Source organism: Lithobates pipiens, unplaced genomic scaffold, assembly GCF_037356315.1.
Source record: "Lithobates pipiens isolate NorthernLeopardFrog02 unplaced genomic scaffold, aLitPip1_a1.2 Scaffold_8, whole genome shotgun sequence".
Classification (NCBI taxonomy): Eukaryota; Metazoa; Chordata; class Amphibia; order Anura; family Ranidae; genus Lithobates; species Lithobates pipiens.
The window spans coordinates 432,853,095-432,865,792 of NW_027507903.1; the positions used below are offsets into that span (position 1 = coordinate 432,853,095).

Genomic DNA, 12,698 nt, shown 5'->3' on the forward strand with positions numbered 1-12,698 from the left:
TTTCATTTATGTTATTCATGAGTTCACAGTACATGTATGTGAGCATCAATCACTATTATTTGTTTATTAATAGGTGCTGTTTTTCAAATTGTATTCATATATGTGAGCGCCATCTTTACATTTTTCATTTAATACAATTTTTATGTTTACTGTATGTTTTTTCCTTATAGTTGGTAAAAAATAGCACAATAACATGTTTTCATTAATTTAATTTGTGAATAACTTCACTGTGCTTTGCATCAGAGAATTCATTTTAGTGTCATCATAAACTGGAATTAACAGCACTAGTAAAACATTGCAGAACTTTAGATATTTTAGATAGATGCCGTATTGGCCCTTCAAAAGGTTCATAGCTAAAGTATAAATAAAGGCACATTTTTTTCAAAAAGTTTGGATAGATTAGAGTGGGGTCTATGCCCCTGTTAAGGAGATTTACCCTGTTGATTGGTCCTGTTTTCCATTATCATTGAAAGTAAAAGTTAGGAAAATTTTGAGGTTGTCCCCAGAAAAGTAATAGAGGTTCCAATTGGGACCCTAGTTCTGGTGACTTGGGGGTTTCCAAGAGCTTCCCTTAGTTTGGAGGGATTTCTTTTTACTTCCAGTTTGGCTATGGGACAAGAAGTGAAGGGCAATCTCCAAAATAAGACATAGATGGTGAAAAAAATAAAAATCTGATGGGATTATATCTCTACCCTATCCAAAATGAAATAAAACATTTTGCCTACAGTTCTTCTTTAAATTCAGAAAATTGCTGCAGTCTGGAAAAAAGGGTAAAAAAACGACTGGTACCAAACTGATTAAATGACACTTAAACAAAAGAGCATCAGGCCAAGTTCACATTTGTGCGTCTGTGGGTTCATGCCTGGGGTCCGATGCGTCCTTGTTCACCGATGCAGGTGCAATTCAGGTCCGAATTTTTGCCTGAATCCGCACCTGAACCTGACCCCAACATGCACAATCTGGACCGTGGCTGCCCTGGACAAGTGTGAACTGGCTCCGTTGACAGCAGATCACTCTTGCATGTCATGTGAATTGTATGCAAGTAAACCCACATGCAATTCACATATGTGTGAACCTGGCCTAAATGTAATTTATTGCAGCTTACCAATCCTTATTTGTGGCTGCATTCATTTTCAGTTTTCAGATTTTTAAAAACAAATTTTAACAGGTACAGAAAATACCTGTCATTCTTGCCAAAAATGCCCTCATAACGTTTGTGAGCTGAACTGGATGCCATAAACACTATACTTTTTTTATCTTTTCTATAAACTATTAATCTCCCAACCCCAATGTAATTGTGTGATAAACGAAGGCAGACATATGTGAACTCCTGTCTGGGTGACAGCCATGGCTCCCTCCATAGATACAGTGGAGTAATGTGCATATTCACCCAGGGACAGGAAGTGTGCAATTCTCTGGATAGGTGAAAAGAAAGGAAACCAAATTAGAAAAATAAAATGAATGCAGCCACCAAATGTAGAGACTAAGAAGCTGTGACATATTCATTTTTGTTTTTGGGTTTAGATACACATACTGGCAAGTTGTGAAGCATGGCAATAACATAAAACCACAGTGACCAATAGAAATGGGATTCTTCTGACTTCTCTTAAAGGCCAAATGCTGGTTTCTGTTTGGTTGATATGAGTTACAGAGTGTCATTGCACTTTGTAGTGATAAGGTCTAAAACCGACAAAACACATTAGCAGATGATCATATTTCATGTAAGGCACTTGCTAAATGATTTCACATATCCCAAGAATCACATATTGAGGTATTTGTTTATAGATAGATGTAAAAGTAGTACTTGACCTGCCAGTAATATCACTTTAGGGGCTTTTATAAATCTTTGCCAGGTGTTGAGTTGAAGGAAAAATGTATCAAAAATATCCATTATGCTCAAAATGCTTTGTTTTTTGTGAAATTTGGAACAGGTTAAGGGATGGGGTCAACTTTCAAAGGGCTTGTGTTCCAAAAAAAAGAGAAGTAAAAAGGTTTAAATTACGTGGATTTCCATATAAGGAAAATGTTAGTACAACTGTGTTATATAAAGGGACAGAAATAATCATTTTATCCACACGTACAATGATTACATCTCTTCATGATCAATTTGCTTTCATTTAAATACTGTTGTCACAGTAGTGCTCAGCACTTCTCAATATTCGGAAAGTTACATGGAGGCAATCTTCATGATGTCCCAACCATTATTCTCCTAGTTTGTAATACCCAGGTGTTGTTGGGCAGCAGGTGCTACCTTCACTGATTGGCTCTAAATCATACAGAACACACCCTACATTTTTTCATGATGCCACCTGGGCATGACACGAAGGGCTGTCTACATTTTGACCCAGGTAGATATTATAGACTATAAGAGAGTTCAAGGCAAAAAAGCTTGCTCTTCACCAGTATCTATCTATCTATCTATCTATCTATCTATCTATCTATCTATCTATCTATCTATCTATCTATCTATCTATCTATCTATCTATCTATCTATCTATTTATCTATCTATCTATCTATCTATCTATCTATCTATCTATCTATCTATCTATCTATCTATCTTTCTATCTATCTATCTATCTATTTATACAAAAATTAGTGACACAGTTAAAGGCAAATATGATTGCCTCTCTGCCTCTGGTAGACTCAGCCACACGTTTACAACATATTTGCGACCCCTAAGCCTGTAAACCCAGAAAGTCAACTGCGAGAAATTTGCAAAGATTTATCACTGTAGATGAGACAGATTACTACTCTTCACAATAGTGTCCAAGGTCTGCCCCCATACACACCTTTCATCTCAATGTTTGTGGGTGACGTCCCATCCTCAACATTGATGTAAGGAAAAGTTGCACTCCAAAAATATGTAATGACACTCTTTTACTTCATCAGAAAGCAAAAAATGATGCAACATTTCAAAGGCATGTGCCTTGCAAAATAATTTCTGTTTGCCCTACAATATTTTGGATTGCTGGCCTTTCTTGTATAAATTTCATTTTTACCAGGTGTATAATTTAAAAAGAAGTATAGCCAAATCTTCTTCTACAACCTACTATTTGCTTAATTTTGAGATTTACCATGTGCCTTTCTATGAAATGAGATTTACTACTTACCCTTTTATGAAATATTATCTATATTACTACAAGCTGAATTGATGTACCTACTGATTGTGTCCATGTTGGCTTTTTAAATTTATAAGTCTGCACCATGTTTGAAATCGAGTTCATGTAATGGAAAATGCAATAAATTATTATTTTACACAATTTGTATTTCATGAAATGACTTGCCTCATCTAAAGCCCCCATGACCACTGTCTGTTGTTTATATACAACTTACTGTTGTACTCCTATGACCCAGAGTCAGTTGATAGCAGGCTATTGTCTGCTATCAGTTGACAAGGCAGAGCTGCGCCAAGTTTGGGAAGGAACCCGACAATATGTGAAGACCCACCTGTCCACCGGATTGACAGCTGGCCCCACCTTTCAGCATGCAGCCTTGAGATGGACTCAGCTAAGCCCACCTCCTTCCTAGCTTGGAGGAGAAGAACATAGAGCATTGACTGACAGTCACTGTTCTTCACTCCATGTAGACCAAGAGCTGATTGATAAGCAGTCTTGGTGTGGGACAGCTGCAATGTCACACTGACGTTGCAGCATGGAGTTGAGTATGTGTTTTTATTTTTTTGCAATCCCAGACTTCTCCCCTAAGAAGTACTCCGAATTAGATTTCATTTTGTCCTAGTCCTATTTTAAAGTAGCTGGGAGAAATTTATGACTCAAGCTGTAACCTTGTAGTAAAGCGGTTGCACATATAGTCTCTGCTTCTTACCATTGCCCTGCTGTGTGATAGAATTTTTTTTATAACAGGTAGTTATATAGCAGCATCAACTCTGTAGCACTTTACACATATATATTGCACATTCACATCATTCCCTGCCCTCAAGAAGCTTATAATCTAAGGTCCCTAACTCACATTCATACATACACACACTAGGGCCAATTTAGATGGGAGCCAATTAATCTACCAACATGTCTTTGGAGTGTAGGAGTTAACCCACGCAGGCACAGGGAGAACATGCAAAACTCCAGGCAGGTAGAGTTGTGGTTGGAATTGAAACAAATGACTTAGTACTGCTAGGTAGAAGTGCTAACCATTTAGTCATTGTGCTGTTCTTAATGAATAAATGTCTTCCAAAGAAGGTGGTAAAAAAAAAATTATTTTTGCTTTTGCTAGCTTTGTCCACCACTGTTTTTTTTAAGCATGTGCACAATTCAAATATCATCAGTAACTGAAACAAGGTTAGACCATGTTACCGTATATACTCGAGTATAAGCCGAGATTTTCAGCCTCTTTTTTGAGGCTGAAAGTGCCCCCCTCGGCTTATACTCGAGTCATCGCTGTCTGCCCGCTCGATCAGCGTGTCGAGCAGACAGACAGCGGCCATTCTATTCAAAAGCCGCGCCACCGGCTCCGCCTTCGCCTGTGATAGGCGGAACACTGAATTTCCCAGCAGCCTGTGTTCCGCCTATCACGGACATCGTATCATCCTCGTACTACGGACGAGGATGATACGAAGGCAGTGATAGGCGGAACACAGGCTGCTGGGAAATTCAGTGTTCCGCCTATCACAGGCGAAGGAGGAGGCGCGGCTTTTGAATTTTACAATGGCCGCCGAAGAGGGCACGGGACGGAGGCAAGGCAAGGCAAGGCAAGGCACGGCACGGCACGGGACGGGACGGGACGGGACGGAGGCAAGGCAAGGCACGACACGACGGCAAGGCACGGCACGGCACGGGACGGAACGGAGGCAAGGAGGCAAGGCACGGGACGGAGGCTCGGGACAAAGGTAGGCTGGACACACACACACACACACACACACACACACACACACACACACACACACACACACACACACACATACACATACACATACACATATACACACACACACACACACACACACACACACACACACACACAGGGATGGGTGGATGGATGGAGACACACACAGGGATGGGTGGATGGATGGAGACACACACACACAGGGATGGATGGATGGATGGATGGAGACACACACACACAGGGATGGATGGATGGATGGACACACACACACACAGGGATGGATGGACGGACACACAGGGATGGACGGACACACAGGGATGGACGGACACACAGGGATGGACGGACACACACACAGGGATGGACAGGCATGTCTCACCCTCGGCTTATACACGAGTCAATAAGTTTGCCAGTTTTTTTGGGGGTAAATTGGGGGCCTCGGCTTATATTCGGGTCGGCCTATACTCGAGTATATACGGTACTTGTATCAGCCAATTCACAGCTTTCCTTTCCTTGACCTAATGCAATATAATATTGCAACAGGGATTGTTTATCCAAGGAATATCTGATTGCCTTCCCCTGGATCAACTGTAGGTATAGGATTCTGTATATGGAAGCTTTCTATTTCTTTATTCTGTTTATTTATTTTTCTATTGGTGGAACTTGATGGACTTGTGTCTTTTTTTTAACCTAAAATATGTAACAATGGTAGAATGAAAGCAAGAATCTGTCTTTTCCCATCCATACTGTCTTACCTGCAGGTGATACTTAATGTGTCATTCACGTTGATCACAAGATCGTCAGTTACAATGTCAAGAACAGGCGGGGTCGAAATATATCCGCTTACAAGATCTAAGAAGAGGCATAAAAAGAAAACATAATAGTCAAACAAACATATCTCTCAAATTAAGCTTTAATGTTTCAAATTATATCTGCTAATTGAGCAGCTACGTCCTCACCAGTAAAACAGCTCTCCAACTCCCATCTGTGTCAACATCTTTAAGAAAGTTAAACAAAGTTGTATTCTTATTTAGGCAGCAATCCTGGGGAATGTTTCACGTCAAAAATACCACTGTGGCACAGGCTTTGAATGTTGCAACTAATGTAGTCTGATGCTAATGACTCTTGTTGGAAAGCCTAATAGACATTGTATGTTGGATGGAAGAGGGAATTATTCCATCCATTACATGTGATTTCTCTGTTGAAGAGTAATTTTCTTGTCTACCAAATCAAGGCACCCAGGCTGTGTTTTTATTACTTTTCCCAGGCTTTTCTGAATATGTGTCATTTTGTGTGATTTTGGCTAAATGAACCAGAGAGAAACTTTCAACACCAACGCCAGTTGTATTCAGTGATGGAAAACAGAAGTGTAAAGTAGATTAATGATGTACTTGCAGCCCTATGCAATAGACCTGCTGTTTCAAAGTGAACCTGTCTCTGCATCCATTAATTCTAAGATCTTTGGTATCTTTATACCATGATATTTTTTTAAATGTACAGTCCTTTAACAGAAAACTTGGCAATATATTGAGTCTGCATACCTTACTTGCCCATGACTTTTGTTTTTTTAATCAGTTAGCCTGTGTTCACAAATGCATCCGGTGTCCATGTCAGTCTGGAGGCATTTTGCAGTTTAATGGTAGAAGGGGCAGTTTGACCCTACGTTCACACCTATGCACTTTTTTCTGCATTTTCAGTTTTGCAAAAACGCACTACAGTCCATTTAACATGGTCTCCCATGGAACACGGTGTATTTTTGGAAAGAGTCAGGGACTTTTTTCCCACAGCAGATTGCATTTTGCGTGTAATAGCCTTCAATGCAATCGCACCAGAAATGCAAGTGTTTTTTTCCCTTAAAAACACTGTATATATCTGGTTGCTAAGGAGTCAGCCAGGAAGCCAGCCGCTGTGTCCTTAACAACTGATGAGTCAGCAGGGTTCCTTGTTGACAGCTGAATTTAAAAAAAAATGGCATGGGATCCCCCCAATCCATACCAGGCCCTTTGGGTCCGGTATAGATTTGGAGGGGACCCCACACCAAAATAAAAAAAAATGGTGTGGAGCGCCCCCAAATTCATACCAGACCCCTTAGCATGCAGCCTGGCAGGTCAGAAAGGTAGAGGACAAGTGAGTGCCCCCTCTTGAACCATACCAGACCACATACCCACAACATGGAGGGTGCTTTGGGGCAGGGGGGATATGCCCCCAACCCCAAAGCACCTTGTCCCCATGTTGATGGGAATAAGGACCTTTGCCCCACAACCCTGAGCTTTGGTTGTGGGGGTCTGCGGTTTGGAGGCTTATCAGAATCTGGAAGGCCCTTTTGACAAGAGGGTCCCCAGATCCTGCCCCACCTATGGGAATGAGTACATTGTACCCCTACTCATTCATCAAAAAAAGCGTCACATAGAAACAAAAACACAAACACAGTTTTTGACAGTTCCTTTATTGTTGAGAGCAAGCGGCCTAGTATGGTTCAGGAGGTGGGGGAGTAGGGGGGGTGCTCCCTCGACCCCTCCCTTTCCTGATATGCTGGACTGCATGCTTAAATAAGGGTCTGGTATGGATTTGGGGGGGACCCCATGGCATTTTTTTTAAATTTTAGAATTGAATATACATAAATAATGGGCCCGGAATGTCTCATTATTGCCAGGTTTTATATAGATGAATGGGGGCTATTAAAAGGCTAACTGACTCCACAGTTTCGAATGTGTAAATTTTCATCTTGTACCTCCAGGTAAGCTTATAATAAGGCTTACCTGGAGGTACAGTAAATATCTCCTAAACTTGCACTGTTTAGGAGATATTCACACGGGATGCAGTCAGTGATGTCACTGGTGCATGTACTCTAAAGGGAAAGCATAACCATGGTGTACCTTTAGAGCTCCATGCTGCGGCCGTGACTCCTACACACATGCATGGGAGTGGCATCATCGCGGCCCGGTCATTCATACAGTCAGAGCCCGCGAACCCAGAAGGAAGAAGATGGTAGCCCTGGCAGCTGTGATAGCGCACTGCTGGAGGGCTTCGTTTTAAGGTAAGTATGCCATAACGTGAATACGAGCACAATATAGCATTAACTTGCAGGTGGACTTTTTTTGTTCTTTAAGGACTTTCCTACCTCTTTAATTGTCACCTATATTGCACTAAATAGATGCAATTCTAACTAGAAAGTACTTTGTTTTCTAAAGTAATTGCCAGATGTTTTATTATTTAATAAAATACAGTGTTGAACTCTTTTTAATACTTTTTTTGCATTTCAGTTCTGCTGATCTCCCTTTCCAATACTGACTTCATGTTATTGAACCAGAAAAGCTTCTTAATAGTGATAGCAGTGGAACATGACTGTGCAATATGTGTCATCGTGTTCGCTTATAATCTCCTTTGGAAACACATGTAATGGGTTGATAACTCGTGATTAGCTACCAGAGACACAGCATTCTCACCCCATAACAAGACGTGCCTTCATGGACACCTGATATTTTTTAAATGGAAACAGGTTAGGGTTGTAGGTTTCAAAATATTGAGAAATTACATTTAAAATTACATAATGACATGTCAAAGATGGCACAAGATTTTTTTTTTTTTTTTTTTTTTTTTTACTGGGTTTACATATACTTTAACCAAATTAATTAGGTAATGCTTATTGTATCAAGTCCCAGCTAAATCAAATTTGTCAGGAAAGGTAAAGTAAGACTTTAACTGCTTCACCAGTAAAAATAATTGCATGACAATATCTAGCTTGCCAGTACTTTGGATTTATGACTAGTGAATGCTGAAATGGATAGGAAAAATTCACCTATGCTTAGATAGATTTACAACCTAGTTGCCAACAGGGCGGCGATAAAAGCCAAAAAGCCTCTCACCTGTGAAATATGTGGCATTAACATGAGTCAGGCAATAGACTAGAAGGATGGATGTTTTCCAGACTTACACAGAGTGCCAACCAATACAAAGCAGATTTATTAAGTCAAGCATGGGAATACGTGGTTTGGCAGGTATGGTTTAATGAAAAGGCTCTATTTAGTAGCTCTGCCACACACCGCTTCAGAAATTAGTTGGGTTTAATTTCTATTAAAGCCAGCTGCTCTCTAGGCTGCCCGTTGCCAATCTCCATGCACATAATGTAATTCTTGCCTTATATACATTTTTAGAAGGGAATGTTAAATACACTTCATTCCTGTTAGAAAAATTCTGACACTTGTGAAATTAAAGAACTTGTCACTGACTGGTTAATGGTGGCTTGGAATATTAGAGCCAAGAATGACGACATCTTGTTATAGCTGTATATAAAAAAAATCTCCTAATTGCTAGTTCAGATTACGTGTAAATTGCCTGGCAATGACAGCTAGCAAGCTAATGGAGATTAATGAGGTTTCACGTACTGGTCCATCCACCATCATAAGCCTTTATGTGATTTCAACACAAAGATCCAAAATGAGAAGTGAAAGGTACCCATAGGCCTGAAATAATTAGTGCTTGATCCTACCTGTTTTGGCCACATTGATGCTTAATTTTAAAGTAGTTTTAAACCCATAACCAAAAACTTAATATATTGCAGTTTACCAATCATTAGATGTGGTGGCTGCATTTGTTTTCTTTTTTTTAACACGCCTCTTGCTTTAGAGTACCCCCACTCTGGATGAAGGAACGCGGTGGGTGCAGCAAACAGCAGCATTGTTAGACTAGAGGGAGGGTATGCTAGATGTAGTAGCAGATTTAAATACACTAAAAAATTGAAGCCAAACTTCAGATCATGCTTTAAATTCAGTTACAGCAAACTGTCTTTTTCCATTTGGAATAAAAGTTTTCCATAAATAAATAAAAGCTGATCCTTGTAGACACCCCTGCTATTGTTAACCACTTGCTTACTGGGCACTTAAACCCCCCTCAGTCCCAGACCAATTTTCAGCTTTCAGCGCTGATGCACTTTGAATGACAATTGCGCGGGCATACAACACTGTACCCAAATGAAATTTTTATCATTTTTTTCCCACAAATAGAGCTTTCTTTTGGTGGTATTTAGTTACAGCTCGGAGTTTTATTTTTTGCTAAACAAACAAAAAAAGATGCAAAAAAAAAAAAATCATGTTTTAATAGTTTGTTATAAAATTTTGCAAACGGGTCATTTTTCTCCTTCATTGAAGTGCGCTGATTAGGCGGCACTGATAGGCTGCATTGGTGGGCACTGATGGGCTGCATTGGTGGGCACTGATAGGCTGTATTGGTGGGCACTGATAGGCTGCACTGCTGGGCACTGATAGGCATAGTTAAGGCGGCACTAATAGGCACAGATAAGGCGGCACCGATAGGCACAGATAAGGCGGCACCGATGGGCACAGATAAGATGGCACGGATGGGTGGCACGGATGGGTGGCTCGGATGGGTGGCACGGATGGGCACTGATAGGTACCACTGATAGATGGGACTGATGGGCACTGATAGGTGGCACTGATAGGTGGCTCTGAAAGGTGGCACTGCTGGGCACTGATGGGCGGCACTGCTGGGCACTGATGGGCGGCACTGCTGGGCACTGATGGGCGGCACTGGGGTGCAGCACCTTTGAGGCAGATTGTGGGCACTGTGGGTGGCACTGTGGGTGGCACTGCTGGGTGGCACTGTGGGCACTGCTGGGTGGCACTATGGGCACTGCTGGGTGGCACTGACGGGGGGCACTTACTTTTTATTAGGGTGGCACAGCAGGTGGGCACTGGCAGGGGGCAGGTGGGCGCTTGCATTGCTGGCCGTGATCGGGACTGATGTCCCGATCACGGCCGCCGGTGATCGGCTTTTTTTTTTTCTCCTCGCGCTGTCAGCGCGAGGAGGAATACTAGCCGATTACCGGCTCCGTTATGTCACCTGATCAGCTGTCATTGGCTGACAGCTGATCACGTGATAAGGGGTCGGGATCGACCCCTTGCACGGATCGGTGATCAGGCGAGTCTCATGGACTCGCCGATCACAGAGCGCGCCGTAGGCCGCAGGCCGCTCGTACACGGGATGACGTCAATAGACGTAGTCCCGGAAAAGGAGATCCGCGCTGTAGCCGTCAATTGACTATAGCGCGGATCTCAAGTGGTTAAACAGTTTGTCTCAGCTCTGTAAACTGATACAATATGCGAGAGGACGGACTTACTGGCTGGATCTCCAGATGAAAATAGAAGAAAGAAAGCCTGGAAACAAAACAAATGCAGCCATCACATCTTAGAATTTGTGAGCTGCAATATAATAAATGTTTGCTTTTGTGTTTAATAGTGCTTTAAATTTTGTGGGCACCATCAGATATAACACATCATCAGTTTACAGATCTTAGCAGAAATGGCGATTGGTTATCCTGAATACTTTTGGCCAATTAAGCCAAATAGTAAACTCTGCGACACAAAAAAAAAAATCTATATACGCGTAAGACTAGAAAAATATTAATAATAAATCCACTGCTGCCACCTTAAAAACTTAAAACAAGTTCCCATATACCAAATTAGAATATACATCCCAATTCAAGGAGGTGCTGTGCTCAAATAAATAGGTCTTCTAGCATTAATCATTATAAATAAAGTATTGACAGTAATAATAATAATAATAATAAAAAAACACCCTGTGTCATCACACGTGAATGGGTGACAATAATAAACCAAAATTGTCTCAATATCCACTAAGTGTATTTTCCAAGCATCACGTGACTGTAGTGAACATACCACTCCCTTCTGGTTAAGCACTGACCAACCCAATATGCCTCTCATGTTACTGATTGGCACCCATCGCTTTTTTTATTGTGGGATCCACCACCACTCTTCAAGTTCATAGGCTACCAATTCTTCACCTCACATTGCTCCACAGATATATGTTAAAGTAAAAGAATGAACTTTGCATATCATAATATTGTAAAAACAACTTTCATCAAACGACTCCTGTTTCAGTATTCTAAAGTGCTGCCAGTGCCGCCAGTGCCACTGGATAACAGTATACAGGCTGAGCAAATGGTGCTTCACCAGCTTCATCAACATCTGACGTCACTTCCGGTTGTCAGGTAACTGACACATTTTGTTACTATTATTTTTAATATTTGTATTTTTAGTGATTAATGCTGGATAGCTTTTGCCTAGTTACCACTGTCCCCATGATAGGTTGGTGCTAGAGCTTTCTGGCTATGGTCCTTATTCCCTTCTTCATTCACATAAACATGCATGCTTGGTCGCTGGCTAAACAAAAGAAAAACAAACAGGTTCCTCCATTCACACAAATTACGTTTTTAAATAAACATATTAAAAATTGCTTTTGAAATTACATTACCTGTTAAAGCTTATATGAGATTTTAATGATTAGATGTACATATACAGTACTTCAAATAAAGCAAAGCATTTTCTGATCGAATTGGGGATTATTGTAATGCTCCCAATAGTTTACCACAGAAATTCTCGCTGTCATCACGAAAATATTTCACATTCTTTTGAAAACCACTTTCAGCATAAACCATATATTGTTACATTTGAAAGCCATTCCTGTGGCCACCTGGTCTGATTACGTTTCCAATGACCATTTAAATCCTCTTTTGAAACATCACCTAATTTTTCTTAATATATACAGTATATAGAAATACATATACATTATGTAAATCATTCCATTATGGCAAAATAAACATACAGTCAGGTGATGTTTGAAGTGCAACATACTGTAGATCTTGTCATATAAGTAAGGCAACTTAAAAATAAAAGCATAATGTATTTTAAGTGAGCACATATTTGAGTTATTACTGTGTTTACCTAAAAATAATTTTAGATATGACTTTTATATTTTTACATGCTTGCTTTTCACTGTTTTTGCTAAAATAAATTAAATGTGTATTTACCTCAGTGATGGAACT

The 12,698-nt window shown here is 40.6% G+C and overlaps 1 protein-coding gene across 1 annotated transcript in view; it reads right to left on the reverse strand.

The window, feature by feature from the left end:
• The window catches only part of FLT4 (fms related receptor tyrosine kinase 4), a 354,612-nt gene that overhangs the window by 189,717 nt on the left and 152,197 nt on the right, over positions 1-12,698 (reverse strand). The window contains exon 2 of the mRNA XM_077474315.1: positions 5,593-5,689. Within this exon, the coding sequence (XP_077330441.1) occupies positions 5,593-5,689 (97 nt within the window). The remainder of the gene's footprint in view (positions 1-5,592; positions 5,690-12,698) is intronic.